The 16,745-nt window shown below is 40.9% G+C and overlaps 1 protein-coding gene across 2 annotated transcripts in view; it reads right to left on the bottom strand.

The window, feature by feature from the left end:
• Positions 1 to 16,745, bottom strand: part of DENND5B (DENN domain containing 5B) — a 183,465-nt gene that overhangs the window by 25,357 nt on the left and 141,363 nt on the right. The window contains exons 10-14 of one of the 2 annotated variants that reach the window (XM_065401374.1): positions 10,803 to 10,896; positions 9,465 to 9,575; positions 7,156 to 7,287; positions 3,217 to 3,369; positions 2,634 to 2,712 (exon numbers count right to left, since the gene is read on the bottom strand). In XM_065401374.1, the coding sequence (XP_065257446.1) occupies positions 2,634 to 2,712; positions 3,217 to 3,369; positions 7,156 to 7,287; positions 9,465 to 9,575; positions 10,803 to 10,896 (569 nt within the window). The remainder of the gene's footprint in view (positions 1 to 2,633; positions 2,713 to 3,216; positions 3,370 to 7,155; positions 7,288 to 9,464; positions 9,576 to 10,802; positions 10,897 to 16,745) is intronic. The other variant, XM_065401381.1, reaches the window with a different exon arrangement.

Genomic DNA, 16,745 nt, shown 5'->3' with positions numbered 1-16,745 from the left:
TGTTCCATAAGGACTTGACACTTGATAAAACTATTTTTACTGAAATCTCAAACAACTGAAACCCACTTGATAAATGTAGAGGAAGTAAAACTAGCATATTAGATATTAAGAATGTCAAGCATTTCTGAACTCTAGTATTATAATCTGACTTTGCCATTACATATTTTGCACTCTGGAATTTATGCATGCCAGTCAGGTTGCTTAGTGGCTGTCCATTAGTCATAGACAGTGGTATGCGGTGACATTTTTAGTAAGACATGCAACAACTTCTTAGATTACAGATATAAGCTTCCCACTCTGATGAAGAGTTTGCGTTGCTAGCTCTGATCTATCATGGACAACTCAGTTCTATACTTGCATGCCTTTTTTTAGTCCTTCATGCAGAAATGCACTAAGTTAATTCACCTTAAGAACTCAACAAATGTTTCCATATAGCTATAATCTAATAGATCTTGGCCGCCTGTGTGAAATTTTAGTAGATATATGGTATGAGAATGCAAACCTCAAAGAGCTATGCTAATCATCTATGGCACACTTAAGTTAATCATCTGCCAGAAATGTACAAAGGCATAATGTCTCATTAATAATTACTGAACCACTGAGTCAGGCAAAAGAGATTTTTTCCTCTTCACTCACATAAGGTTTTAAGGGGGACTTGCCATTATGTATTCAATTCTACACTTCCATGCCTTTTTAGTGACATTCCACAAAACGGTGTCCTCCACGTAGCATGATCTCACACATACAGTGTGTGCAAGGTCACACTGTGCAGAGGATGCTATTTTGTTCTACAAAATGGTATCCCCCATGCAAGTTCTAGGGCCAAATGGAATCATCTTAGGGGCCACCAGTTGGACCACGTTTAATTCTGGGGCTTGCAATGCATGACGACATGTCCCTGGTCATAGATGTTTATTACAAAGCTGTCATGACTCAAAAGACCAGTTTATCCATAGATATATACTTGGGGCCTGATCCTGTGAGATGCTGGGTTCTCAAATCCTACTATTGGGATTTCAGCAAGAACTCTGAATGGGGGCATTGAGAAAGTGTTGAATCCTTTCCAAAACGCTCTCCTCGATTAGCCAATTGCTGAGAGAGAGGGGAGAATCATACACTCTCATTTGGTGTAAATATGCCACTATGACTGCAATGAATTTTGTGAAATACCTTTTGTCTGTCCAAAACACAATCCTGAATTAATTCCTGATATATAAACATTGCTATCAGCATAAACTGGAAATACCCAGGGACATCTGCTACATTCAAACAACAAAATCGGAGGAAACCTCAGGAAGACCATCTAGTTCAGCTGAAAGTCTTACCGAAACAATGCTGAGCAACAGCTGCAGTGCAGCGGAGTTCAATGCCATACCAAAAGAATCATGTATTACATATCAGTGAGGTAGTTTAATGGCTTTAGAATGCCAAACCAAAGGGAATTCCCACTAGGCATAAACTGAGAGCCTGGGCCAATGAGCACGGATAAGTTCTACGTAACTACCGAATGTAGTGTTCGCTTCACTCCCTCCCAGCCTGAGATTGCTTGTATAGGCCACATGCCATGGAATTCCAACCTTGCTGTTTGAAGAATAAGGATCTAGATTAATAGGCATGAATACCAAATTTATAAAAAATAATTCCATTAGACATGAGAGGCCAGATTAATGTTCCTGCTTAGATGCCCTCATATACCTAGATCTCACAGGGATTTTTGTGCATCACTTATTTCTGAGAATAATTTACATTTCTGGAAATAGTCTATAAAATCTGTCTCCTATCAGTTAAAAACTCAGTCATACACTTGGTATGTTCTTGGCCAGTAAGTTCCATCACAGCCTGATGATCCTAGAAGAGCAAAGTCTGTCCTTTGCTTATCCTGAATATATTCAATCTTCAAGTTGGGACGGGTAACCAGCAGGTTATTGATGCAAGGAAAGCATCTTGAATGTCTGCACTGAAGTTTCAACAGCTTTAATGGATTTGTACAAAAAAAGATTTAAGACAAATATTTTGTGGAAGATAACAATAAAAATGTGTACATCTCTGTTTATTTGAGCAATGCTGTAAGACAGACCATTCTCACGGATGGAAGAATATTTGCTGCCTCAAGTTGGGCCTCATGTCTTCAAGAAATCCACCTGGATGCAACTGAAGTCTGGCGCACTGTAATATTGTCTAGTATTTACAAAATGCCCCTTATCATTGTCAGGGATGGTCTAGGTACACTTGGTCCTGCCTCAGAGGAAGGGGCTGGACTTGACCTCTTGAGGTGCCTTTCAGCCCTACATTTCTGTGAACCACTTCAGAAAACATATGGACTTTTCATACCTTACTTGGTGCTTAGTCAGAGTTGAAATGGAACAGACTAAGCAAAATGACATATCCCATGATTTTCCAGAAGATGGTAATAGTTATGGCATCATTTGAGGCAAATAAGCCATCTGTTTAGTCCAGAGATCAAATATTTGAAAGAACTCAAATTACAAGTGTGATGTCAGTATCACTGACACACTGAAAATACAAAATAAAATCCACCACAAAGTGCTGCGGCCTTAGGCCAACCAGAACCAAGATTGCTTACCGTTGAGTCTGAGAGACTGTATATGGAGAGCAAACTCCTGAATACTCACCCGGGGACTCCGCCATATGTTCTTGCTTCTCTTCCCTTTCCTGGTACTGAAGCAAATGGGACCACAAAGCAGATTTCCCCTGAAAACAGAACATATAGGAGAAGTTTAAAATAAATGAGAAAGGAGCCAAATTAAAAAGCTAGATATTGGATTAGAGCCTAGCGGTTTAGTGAATCCAGGAAGTCACTTTGGGTTCTTGCTTCAATTCTTTGCTCCTGAGCAATGAAACCAAGGAAACAGGAAAGGACCCCCTCACAGAACAAGTAATTTCCTGTGATCATGAAGCTTTCCCTCTATCCACTGTTTTTCTCCTCCGTGTTCCCTCCCTAGTCCTTCACTCAGCTTGAGGATGGAAAAAGCTATTTTATTATTACAATTTGTGGAAAGGCTTCTCTTGAAAGCCTCACAAAAATTTTAGGAAATGAATAGCTGTGCCTGAAGTGTTTAGATACACTCAGGTCTTTTGAGAAATGATATAGCCAAGAAGAAGTTTAAAGGGATGGATTACAGGAAATACTTTTAATATGTGCTAAATGGCACTGTGTACACGTGCTTTTTCCTGACCAAGTTTCAAGTTACCAACCTGTTTGACTTGTAGACCATGGCTCCAGATCCTTTCCAACAGGTCACAAAGACTAGCAATCAATGTATTTTCCTCCAGACCTGTTATGTTGGCCTCTCCATGTCCCAGCTCTACTGCTTCATGGCCCATCTTCTCTACCAACATACGTTTAGTCTACAAGACAGCAAGATTTAAAGAGTACGTCATCCAGCAAGCGGCGAAATCTACAGATTAGTAAACTTTCAGGAGTGCATCTCCTGGCTTAAAATCATCCAGTCTCCCTTGAATTCTGGCCACTGAAACATCAATTCTGATTACAAAATGTCTATAGTCAAAAGAATATTAGTTTTAGATAAGTTTCTATATGAATGTATAACATAAGGAATTTGATACTACATAAACTACGACTGATGCAATTATACTTAGACGTCCACAAACTGTTTCTTCAGCTACGCAGGAGGGCTTTTCTATTGTTCACGGAAGAGGTGCTCTATATTGGAAACAAGGACTTCATGGGTCACATACACAATGATCACTACACTCTGTGGACTGCTCCTTTTTGGTAGAGACTCCCAAAACCTTGTCAGTGTGTGAACATTTAAATAGAATTTATATGAACACCTTCTCTCCAGTTTGCGATCATGCAAACTACCTCTTCTCTCTCATTCCCGATCCCATAAAATCTCTACAACATGCCTGGAAAAGCAATGTATTTCTTTTAATGCCATTTAGCAGCTGGACATACCAAGAAAGAGGAACCTCTGCCCAGTAACTATCTCTGGCCTACCAGCAGGGCTGGGTTAAGGTTATGAGGGACCTAAGGCTAATGGGAGGGAGGGGCCGAAGTATGAATGACAGATTTGCAAAAAAAATTGTGAAGTCACCAAACATTTATCTACATATGTATTTTCATATTTATGTAAAATTAACAAGTTTATGCTACTCTCACTTCACTCAATTCTTCAAACAGATACTTCTGAGTAAGAGGTAGCACGAGGGATGCTACGCTGTCCTTCTCATAGGCCTCCTTCCTCCTAGGTAGTAGAGTGCTCATCTGTATGAGGATGAACACTACAACATTCCCCATCTGCACACCTCTTTCAACCTTGTGCTTCTACCCTCAGCTCTCCACAGGGTAAAGCCAAGCCCTGCAGGTGTTTTCCCCAAGCTATGGCCTCTACACCATATACCCTATCTGACTCTGACTGCAGTCTGGGAAGCAGACAGCTTTTATTATGTAAAAGAAAATCACGTCAGGTGTAAAATGCACTGAAGTAGAGGAAGTAATAGTGGGAAAATTACACTGGGTGGCATTGTCTTTTAGACTGTCTTGCTCTGGAAGCTGCCTCCCAGTGTTGCACTTGCTGAGGACAAGGAATTACTGTTTTCACATTGAACCCAAATATTATTTGTGGGATGAATCACTGGAGATTAACTACACAAACTGGGTTTCACCATATCAGGCCATTCTGTCTTCAAGCTCTTCCACAATTAGAATCAGAATAGAATCATAGGACTGGAAGGGACCTCGAGAGGTCATCTAGTCTGGTCCCCTGCACTCATGGCAGGACTAAGTATTATCTCATGGCTTGACAAAGCCCTGGCTGGGATGATTTAGTTGGTGTTTGTCCTGCTTTGAGCAGGAGATTGGACTAGATGACCTCCTGAGGTCTCTTCCAACCCTAATCTTCTATGATCTATTCTAGAATGCGTGATGGGCAGCTCGGACATGAGTTTTTTTAAGCATGAGTTCTGTGTGCACCAGCCCCCTACAGTTTGCATTTGTTTGTGGTAAGCTGTCCATAAGAAAAAGGTAACAGCTAGAAGTGACACGGATCTTTAGATGTAAAAAGCGACAAAGAGTCCTGTGGCACCTTATAGACTAACAGATGTATTGGAGCACCCACAAAAGCTTATGCTCCAATACGTCTGTTAGTCTATAAGGTGCCACAGGACGGTTGCTTTTTACAGATCCAGACTAACACGGCTACCCCTCTGATACTTGAGAACTTTAGATGGTTGTCCAGTCATAATATTTAGCACTTCTGTACTATGTTAGCTCTTCAAAATCACTGTATAAACATTAAACAAACTTAATCTAAAGCCTTTCAGCTTTTGAATGACTAGAAGTTGACAAAAACAGAGCTATTCCCTGTTGTGTTCTCTGCCCCCCTGAAGAAAAAGACTTAATTGAAAAGCCGCATCTTAAAAGAACCATTAAGGATCTTTCAAAAGAACAGCCCAACCTAGGTTGCTGTAGTGATACCTTTGTTACATCAGGTCTGGTGTTTGTTTAAGGCTGGGGTAGAATGAAGGGAGAGCTTCCTGTTTATTTGCATGTGTAAATCAAGCAGACCTTGCTTATTTTTTTCCCCCTTAAAGTGCTCAGAGTTTAGGGGAGGAAAGCGAATGAGATTCTGCTTATACCAGCTGTGAAAAAGCAGAAGGGATCAAAATCTATTCCTGTGCAAAAATCTGTTCTCCCTGAAGTCAATAAGGCTACACAGGTGTAACTATCAGCAAGAATTGGCCTGTGTTCTCATTCCCTTCTCGAATCACACACAATCCATCCTTACCCAACATTTTCCACTTGGGAAAGAAGTTAGTTTGAGTTGGGGCAGAAAAATGAGGACTAATTTCAGGTTCATTTAGCTTTAAGTTTTTGGAATGAAACTCAAAAGAAATCAAACATGAGGTACTTTTATGATGGATTGAACTGCTAGAGAACCAGCAAATGGACAGACCCTGCCTTTGGCCTATTCAGCCAGTCTTTCTATCATAGCCTGCTAAGAAGTGGATTTAAAATCCTTGAGAAAGAGGGGAGGGAGAAAACTACAACATTATGTGTTGAGCTTCCTCCAGTACTTTTGCAACCCCTTAAAAGTACAAAGATGCATTGGCCTGTGGAAGTAGGCTGAGCATAAGGAAAGAACTTGGTTGCCTGTGCATCCCAGTACAGAAAAATACATCAAAGAAAAAAATTGGATTTCGTTGATTTTTAGTACAGTTCAATACAGTATTGAACACAGTGCATCATAACTCTGAAGCCCCTCGATGGAAGGTACCGTAAAAGTTAAAGTGCTGGTATCCAGAATGGGATGTTTTGTTTTGTGTTTCCTACAGATGTGTGGGAATTGGTTCCTTATACATGGGAGGGGCAATAGTTCCGGCTGGCGCTGGATAGTGTGTGTGCAGGTTCTGTGCAAGCTTCCCACCCTACTGCTCTGGTACTGCCTCTTCCCCCTGACATCCCCTTGCCCTGCCCCACCACAGGCACTCACCAGTTGTCCAGAAACAGGACCCAGCACACATAGAAGATGACTGTGACAGGCACTAGGATCCAGAAGGCAGCGTCCTGGAGCTGCCTGCCAGCCTCAACCGAGGAGAGGGAGCTTCTTCCCTCCCTGACAGTTAAGCAGCGCTCCGGAGAAATCGGGGGTAGGGGAAACTTTGGGGGTGCAGGGGAGGGGGAAAACAATGCTTTCTCAAACTACACCCACGGCTGGCATGGGTTCCTGCGGTAACTGGATTTTTAGTGTCCGGTCACCAGTGTTAACTGGATACTTGACCATGTGCTCCTGCAGTGCGGGGAGATGCAGACGGGTCTGCTGCTTCAAGCTGGCTGCCAGCGGAGTTCCTTCCAAGCCACAGGGGACTGCTTTGCCTTTCCTGCTGGCAGGAGCACTCCAGCAGGACTGCGTGAGCAAGCTCGCTCCCCCTCACCCGGCCACGGCCCCTGCCTGACCAGTAGGGCCTAAAAATAGGAGGGCCTAAGGCTTTAGCATACCAGGAGACCAGCTCAGGGGCTGATTCTGTAAGGTCTCAAGCCAGAGAACTACCAGTGAAACCAATGGGAGTTTGGTTGTTATGGATCTTTCCTGCAACTCCTCCACAAAGACATTTTCATTCTGCTTATAGAAGGGAGGAAAACATACATTATTAAAAAAAAAAAAAAGTTACCTTCATGCGACATTCTTTCAGTAACCCTTCCACAAATTTCCAGTTTGTCTGAGCAATTACAGCTGGAGAAAGGTCTGAGAGTTTGGGTTGCCTTAAATTTTTCCCCAAACTCCTTGCCTCCTGCATGTATTTCTAAAAAACAGAATTTGCATTAATATGACATCACAGAAATTCCCTGGCTTCCTTAACTGTTGACAGACAAGCACGGATATAAAAAGGACTCAGAGCATGTAAATCTATGCACTGTAGTGATTTATCTGAAGCTTTAAGTATAGGAGTGGAGAAGTGTAACACTCCACAGGCCAGAAAAAAAACCCCAAAAAACAAAAACACACTCCAGTGTGGGATGTGCAATCAAAACGTCAAACAGAACTAGCCAGTGGATTGTGTCATTAGCTAGTAGTACAGAGTTAGCCAAAATGATACCTTCAGTCAGCATAAAAGTCCAAACCTGCATTAAACATTTCTTTCCATTGTTATTTGATTTTCACTAGTAAAAGGGATGAAAAAGCCAACTGAATAATCTGAAGAACACAGTATGGAGCTGAATGAAAAATACTTTTGAAAGAAACTAGAAAAACAATGTGTGGGAAGGGGAAGGAAGAGGGATTAATTGATTTCAAAGAATTTTGGCTGAGGAAAAAAAGATGTGGGATAAGTTGGCTCTTGTCCTTACTGACAATAAACTTTATCACTGGGGAGTTTATTAATTCTTAGACTTGTTTTAAACAAAACTCCATTTTTGGACTCATTTTGGAAAATGCAAGGTACAGACAAACAGTGTAAATTAAAGCCAAGGTTTTAAAAACATGAGTGCCTAAAGTTCATCTAAATCTGATCTGATATTCAGAAGTGCTGAACACCTATTGATGCTAGAGAGAGCGCTATGTGCTTAGCACTTCTAAAAGTTAGACCACAGATGGAGGTGCTTAAATGTGGAGTTAAGAGCCTAACTTTAGGCACACATTTTTTAAATAAAATTTTGTAAAACTCAGCAGACAAATACTTAAAAATAGGTCTGATGATTACAAGTTTGATATTCTATTGGAATAATGTTGAATAAGACAATTTAAAAGTATGATGCTCATGTCCCCATATTGTAATGAACGGTCTCCTGCTAGGGGTAGGTGTTGTCTCCCTCATCCATACAAGATTCGAGAATTCCCCACTTGTTTTCATCCATTTAATTCTTTCTGCACTTAAGGCCCCACAGAAGGACGGGATGGTACTTCCTTCAGAGATATATAATGCTGCTGTTTAATTGGGCTGCAGGGCTTACTTTATAGCTAGACAATGCACAGGGACTGAGCGTGCTGTCTCTGCAGCCCTTTCAGACCTTCCCTGTCTGGAGAGAAGATAATTTTAAACTCGTTTGTTTAATGCAAACAAAATCCAAAACTTGTGTCGCTGTAAGTTGACCAAAATTGCTTGAGCATGAAAAAAAAAAGAAATGGTGGAAGATCATGGCAGAATGCAAAATTTGGACAAGTCAGCTCACAGCCTGTTCAATAGATCTGATAGGAGATGAGCACGTACGCCTGGTTATCATCTCTAATTAAACCCAAAACATTGTTATGCATAAATAAGATGAGAAAGAAATAAAAACCATTAAAAAGTTGTTTTAGGCAATAATGAAATGAAAGTATTCTGTTCATCAACTGGTAGCCTCACAATAGTAGTTTCATCTCATTTGTGCCAAAATAATAAACATTATGAAAACAGTGAAAAGGGAATAGCTAATAGGGATAGAGACAAACTTCTCTTTAAAGGGAAAGGGATACGGAAAATAGATCCAAGTGCGGTCATAGTCTGAAGAGTGAAAAAATTTAGACAACCTTACTCTATTCCTTAGCATGTCATCAAATCATAATGTCTTATACTGAAACATGTTTAGTCCTGCTAATTCTATTGGTCCTGCAAGTTCTACAGAAGAGCAAGTCTGCTACAGAAAGAGCGAGTTGGATTCTATTCTGCCTGTGCATCAGTATCAACCAACTACCATCACTACCTAAGCTTTCACTGCAGAATCTTTACTTGTGGCCTATCATCACAGCCCAGAATGACACAGCTTGCATTTGAGATCCTAAGCAGTGAAAAAAAAAAACGTTGGGAGGATAAACTTAGCCAGAGGGTTAAAATGAAATCCCATGACTTCACTTTCAGTGTTACTTTTCTGACTATAACCACACTTCAGTAACTACAGGGGTGTGCGTATATGCTACAAAAAGGAGAGACTGAAGTGATGTTGAAGAGAGTGATTCCTTATTCTAGTAACATCTCTCAAAGCAGCTTTCAGCAAAAAAACATACCAGGCAGCATTCAGAGAAGGATTTTTTAGGCGGTCGTGCAGGAGGGGGTGGCCCCTGATCCCACTCCCAGAATGCCATTGAGTTCTGACGAATCAAAAGCTCCTCCGATGGCTAAGAGGAGGCAGATATACCAATGGCAGAAAAGCCCGAAAGAGAGGAGACAAAGCAAAACAAGCATGCATATGATCCAACAAACAACAACAACAAAAAAGAAAGAAAAAATTAAATAGATGATGAAGCACTGAAAGGGTTATGTTGAGATATACACAACGCAATGTTTAGAACTATATTTACAAAGTCACATTAACAAAAATAGCCACAAACTTTTATAAATGCTGTTTTGCTTTGTTTCAATGAAACTGAATTTTAAAGTTGTGATTGAAGAATTAAATTTTACTTATTAATGTTTTAATTCCAAACAGCAACATTGGTAAAGTTTATTCAGTAAGGCCAATGGCAAAACAGTATGAAGGTTTGGTGGATTTTTTTTTTGCTAATGATAAAAATAGCACAAGAATTACAGTCACAGTGAAAAACGTGGCAGAAATTTTTTTTTAAACAATCAAAAGGAGAAACTGAAGAGACAGAAAAAAGCATACAAGTAATTGAGGTTTACAAGATGTGTGGAAGTTTCCAAGCTTTGGATACAAGTTAAAAAAAACAAAACAAAACACCAAACACTTCCCTTTTAAATGGGCTAACTAGTAAAAGTTTCTAATCTATGCAACACAAAAGAACGCTTACAATAAATCCTCCTCCTTTTTGTCTCCAAGTGGTCAGTACTTATCATAACATCTCTGAAAAACTCAAATACTTTTTATTGGCCCAAATCTGCCAACTCCATCCACACAAATGGGTCTGCCTGCATAAAGTACAGTTGTAGGATTGGGGTCTATATTAGCAAAAGTCTGTTTATGGCAAACAGTCTGTTTTATTACAATGCAGAGCCTCAGAGGTTAGTATTTTAAAATTTTGATTTGTTATAAAGATGGAAAAATTGGTGTAAAATATTAAGTCCGACTTCCCCCCTTTCATTTGCATTTTGTAGTATGTGTGTTCACGAATTTTCAGCTACCGTAGTAGTCTAAACAATCTACACTAATACACTGCTTTACAGTTCTTCAATTTAGAAAATACAAAATCTCTACAGCGCATGGACACAGTTTTGAATATCTTAAAATTACATACTATATATAAATGATATGTACATCATGTAATGGTCACAAAGATGAATGAAAACCTTATGGTATCAAAACGTTGCCGGAGGCAGCAAAATACACTTTGATTAAGTCTACGTTCTTTGACTGAAGTCCCCTGGTGCCTGCAGATATCACTTACCTCTCTTAAATCATTGTCCAGTCCAATATGTTCTGAATGTTGTCTAAGGCGATCTTTCCTGCGCTGTGTTGTGGCACTTCGACTGGCCCACCGACTGAAATTATGTAATAAGAGAAATCAGAAGAGAGCTTTTGTCAGTAGTTGCAGTAAGCCTGAAAGAATTATGCATTTCAAGAAGCACACATGCCTAAAAATGTGTGAATTACAATGCGTATTAGTTTTGATGAATTTCTGACAACCCTAAAGGTAAGGCTTCATGGCAGATGAGGAACCAGCGAGACCCAAGAAAACAGGATGCCAAATGCTTGCCAGGGTCTCATGTAACACAGCACAAGTTACTAGTGACTGGCTGATGACTGTGTACAGATTAGGATATATAAATCAGAGCACGAGGAAATACTATTTATTTACCTTAACCAAAAAAAATTTGAAATTTTTGAACATTCAACTCATGTATTGTAGAATGTTTCCCTCCCCTCCCCCCTTAAAACTATAAACCTTAAATTCAGGCTGCACTAATGTAATTTTGCTGGTGTGCTACGGTTTGTGTCCTGTATACAGATTGAAAAGGCAAACTTGGTCCTGCCTCAGCATGGGTGGGGGGCAAGATAGACCAAATGACTTTTCAAGGTTCCTTCCAGGTCTGCATTTCTATGATTGGTTTCAGAGTAGCAGCCGTGTTAGTCTGTATCCGCAAAAACAACAGGAGTACTTGTGGCACCTTAGAGACTAACAAATTTATTAGAGCATAAGCTTTCGTGGGCTACAACCCACTTCTTCGGATGCATATAGAGTGAAACATATATTGAGGAGATATATATACACACATACAGAGAGCATGAACAGGTGGGAGTTGTCTTACCAAGTCTGAGAGGCCAATTAAGTAAGAGAAAAAAAAAAACTTTTGAAGTGATAATCAAGATAGCCCAGTACAGACAGTTTGATAAGAAGCAAGTGTGAGAATACTTACAAGGGGAGATAGATTCAATGTTTGTAATGGCTCAGCCATTCCCAATCCCTATTTAGCCCTGAGTTGATTGTGTCTAGTTTGCATATCAATTCCAGCTCAGCAATCTCTCTTTGGAGTCTGTTTTTGAAGTTTTTCTGTTTTAAGATAGCCACCCGCAGGTCTGTCAAAGAATGGCCAGACAGGTTAAAGTGTTCTCCCACTGGTTTTTGAGTATTATGATTCCTGATGTCAGATTTGTGTCCATTAATTCTTTTGCGTAGAGACTGTCCGGTTTGGCCAATGTACATGGCAGAGGGGCATTGCTGGCACATGATGGCATATATCACATTGGTAGATGTGCAGGTGAACGAGCCCCTGATGGTATGGCTGATGTGATTAGGCCCTATGATGGTGTCACTTGAATAGATATGTGGACAGAGTTGGCATCGGGCTTTGTTACAAGGATAGGTTCCTGGGTCAGTGTTTTTGTTCAGTGATGTGTGGTTGCTGGTGAGTATTTGCTTTAGGTTGGGGGGTTGTCTGTAAGCGAGGACAGGTCTGTCTCCCAAGATCTGTGAGAGTAAAGGATCATCTTTCAGGATAGGTTGTAGATCTCTGATGATGCGCTGGAGAGGTTTTAGTTGGGGGCTGAAGGTGACAGCTAGTGGTGTTCTGTTATTTTCTTTGTTGGCCCTGTCTTGTAGGAGGTGACTTCTGGGTACTCGTCTGGCTCTGTCAATCTGTTTTTTCACTTCAGCAGGTGGGTATTGTAGTTTTAAGAATGCTTGATAGAGATCTTGTAGGGGCTTGTCTCTATCTGAGGGATTGGAGCAAATGCGGTTATATCTTAGAGCTTGGCTGTAGACAATGGATCGTGTGGTGTGTCCTGGATGGAAGCTGGAGGCATGTAGGTAAGTGTAGCGGTCAGTAGGTACCCACTGCTATGGGTACCCGCATGGCCCCACAGTATGCCAACATTTTTATGGCTGACTTAAAACAACGCTTCCTTAGCTCTCATCCCCTAACGCCCCTACTCTACTTGCGCTACATTGATGACATCTTCATCATCTGGACCCATGGAAAAGAAGCCCTTGAGGAATTCCACCATGATTTCAATAATTTCCATCCCACCATCAACCTCAGCCTAGATCAATCCACACAAGCGGTCCATTTCCTGGACACTACTGTGCTAATAAGCGATGGTCACATAAATACCACCCTGTACCGGAAACCTACTGACCGCTACACTTACCTACATGCCTCCAGCTTCCATCCAGGACACACCACACGATCCATTGTCTACTGCCAAGCTCTAAGATATAACCGCATTTGCTCCAATCCCTCAGATAGAGGCAAGCACCTACAAGATCTCCATCAAGCATTCTTAAAACTACAATACCCACCTGCTGAAGTGAAAAAACAGATTGACAGAGCCAGACGAGTACCCAGAAGTCACCTCCTACAAGACAGGGCCAACAAAGAAAATAACAGAACACCACTAGCTGTCACCTTCAGCCCCCAACTAAAACCTCTCCAGCACATCATCAGAGATCTACAACCTATCCTGAAAGATGATCCTTTACTCTCACAGATCTTGGGAGACAGACCTGTCCTCGCTTACAGACAACCCCCCAACCTAAAGCAAATACTCACCAGCAACCACACATCACTGAACAAAAACACTGACCCAGGAACCTATCCTTGTAACAAAGCCCGATGCCAACTCTGTCCACATATCTATTCAAGTGACACCATCATAGGGCCTAATCACATCAGCCATACCATCAGGGGCTCGTTCACCTGCACATCTACCAATGTGATATATGCCATCATGTGCCAGCAATGCCCCTCTGCCATGTACATTGGCCAAACCGGACAGTCTCTACACAAAAGAATTAATGGACACAAATCTGACATCAGGAATCATAATACTCAAAAACCAGTGGGAGAACACTTTAACCTGTCTGGCCATTCTTTGACAGACCTGCGGGTGGCTATCTTAAAACAGAAAAACTTCAAAAACAGACTCCAACGAGAGACTGCTGAGCTGGAATTGATATGCAAACTAGACACAATCAACTCAGGGCTAAATAGGGATTGGGAATGGCTGAGCCATTACAAACATTGAATCTATCTCCCCTTGTAAGTATTCTCACACTTGCTTCTTATCAAACTGTCTGTACTGGGCTATCTTGATTATCACTTCAAAAGTTTTTTTTTCTCTTACTTAATTGGCCTCTCAGACTTGGTAAGACAACTCCCACCTGTTCATGCTCTCTGTATGTGTGTATATATATCTCCTCAATATATGTTTCACTCTATATGCATCCGAAGAAGTGGGTTGTAGCCCACGAAAGCTTATGCTCTAATAAATTTGTTAGTCTCTAAGGTGCCACAAGTACTCCTGTTATTTCTATGATTCTTTACAGGATAGTCTATTTTAAACAAGCTCATTGGAGGTCTCATTTAAATCCACAAGGCTTTCCCAGTCTTGGCTTTAATAGCTGCCTTAACTGGCAGTATGTTTAATGTGCATTTATAAATTGATACAGTAATTAACTCTTCTCTTCCCTCCGCCCCCCAGCAAAACAAGTTTATTTCAAAGATTTGAAACAAACAAGAATTGTATAATACCATGAGAAAACTGCACAGCTAATTGGATTGGTTAGCTATTATCCAGTACTGTTCTTAGAAACGGTGTAGCCTTAAAGATTCCAGACCCAGGGGACAACTGTAAAAGCATTCTTTACTCCAAAGTCAGTTACAGGCCTAGAGGAAACCAATTACTGGTTTCTGTCTTTGCAACATACTATTATTAATCATTTGTATTGCAGTAGTGCTAAGGAGTCCTGGTCATGGGTGAGGGCCAGGCTCCACTGTGCTAGGCACTGTACAAAATACAGAATAAAAAGATAAACTCTTTGGGGCATAGACTAACCAATCCAAGTAGCTGTGCAGTTTTCTCATGGCACATTAAACATACTGCCAGTTAAGGCAGCTATTAAAGCCAAGAATGGGAAAGCCCTCCAGCACCTGCAAAATGGTCATGGCTTTCCATTGCTCCAGCCCTGGACTGGAGTTGAACTAATGATCTAGTGGTGAGAAGCAAGTGCTAACTCCTTTCTCAAAGGAATACATTAGTGACACAAGCACTTTACATAACTAATGGCAATTTTACACTTTGAAGATCTTCAGCCAATAAAGATATAGTAGAGAAAAAAAAACCCTCAAGAAACAAAATAGGACAGAAATAATTTTTACTTCCTATCAATATCTGGCTTAGCTTTTTAACCCCACTTAACTTTTAATATTTAGTCTGAACTCTGGACACATCTTTGGTCCCATCCCCCCCAATTATTGGAAAATCAAACTGGTCCAGATGGTGCATGCTTGAGCTGAGTGCTCACTTAAGGCTATGTCGACACTACAAGTTAGGGGTGAGATTCCCCTTCTCTTGTGCACAGACTAACGTGAGATCTCTTCAAGCTAGCACGAGTCTAAATAGCAGTGAAACGGCTGGAGCACTGGCAGCAGAGGCACAGCTGGGCTGTGCACAATACAAACCCGCCTGAAACCAGAGGGTATTTACTCTGCATGGCTCAGCTATGCCTCTGCTGCCATTACCGTTCTACCGCAGCTACACTGCCATGCAGACTCCTGGCAGCTTGATGACTAAGGAGGGAGGAGAGGGGGAAGAGTCTGAGCATCCCACCGGGACTTTGAATCTCCTGGGGGAGATGTCTGGAACGTTTTGTGAAGAATTAACAGGAGATAAGCAGGGAAGATAAAGGAATTTTAGAACATTTAAGCCTTTTTCTTCTTGGGTCACACAGGTCTTGCCTGAAATCTCATTGTTAGAAAAATCAAGCTGTTTTAATATTTAATGGCAGAGATCAGATTTAAAATTAAATTTCTCTCTTCATACATACACGGACCTCATACTTTCTGTATCTATGAGTGACCTATTTTGTTTATTCCTCAGAAAGAAGAAAATGCTACTACTAATATGGTTCTGGTTACTTCTGAGGACCATCCTGTGGAATGCCCTGGAACAAATGGTAAATATGAGTAGGGAACAATAGGTCACTTTGGTATGCTCCTGTCATCTCACTTCCACAGTATTCATGAAGGAAGTACTCCTGTCAGCGTATTATTTCGGTAGAGGAGCAGAGAAAGGATTCTTCCACTCAAACAGGGGGAATCATATGAGCAAGCCCCTGAAAAGAAGTCTATTGACAAGGAAGTCCTGGCAGGTAGAAAGTAAACAAACTACTCTTCAGTACTTTACTCTTCAGTACTTTAAACTTATTTTAGATAAGGATGTGTGCATGCGCATGGTGGGAAGGGATTAACGATGTCCATTTCTAAAGAGAACATATCTGAGGTGGTTAATTTCTCTAATAAAATAGCATGAAAGGCAATGTCAAGGTTGATCGGCATAAAAACAATATATTTATACAGCTATCTCACATACACAAGGACTAAACTTCAGTATTGCAGTCAGGCATATTTTTCCTTTCCAACAGATGAAAAGGGGAAGGGAGTGAGTGGAAGCAGTTTACGATTCATAGTTATGGCACGTGCTGCACCATATACAACATACTGACAGGGCACAAGAACATGAAGCAACTGCATTTAATGTTAACTTAATAGGTTACATGTTCATTTAACCAACACTCTCCATCACCACCACTAAGATGGACACACTCAGAACACAGAGGGGAAGGAGACAAGAAATACATTCACCTATAGCATAGAAGATAAGCCCTTCGAGGAAGAGCAGCTGCCAAGGTAGATTGCTTTTTAGGCTTACAAACCTTGGCAGTTCACCTTTTACCCACAAGTTACATATGTTTTAAACCTTCTCATGTGCATGAAATAGCTTGATCTTTTGTTGGCAGCATTATTGTGCCATAAATTGGTGACCATCAATCAACTTCTCCAGCTTTTGTATTCATTTACTAGCATGGAGATTTATTACACCTTCAGAACAA

Source organism: Emys orbicularis, chromosome 1 (genome assembly GCF_028017835.1).
Source record: "Emys orbicularis isolate rEmyOrb1 chromosome 1, rEmyOrb1.hap1, whole genome shotgun sequence".
NCBI classification, from domain to species: Eukaryota; Metazoa; Chordata; order Testudines; family Emydidae; genus Emys; species Emys orbicularis.
Note: the sequence above shows the minus strand (reverse complement) of the source record. Positions and strands in the feature narration are given on the sequence as shown.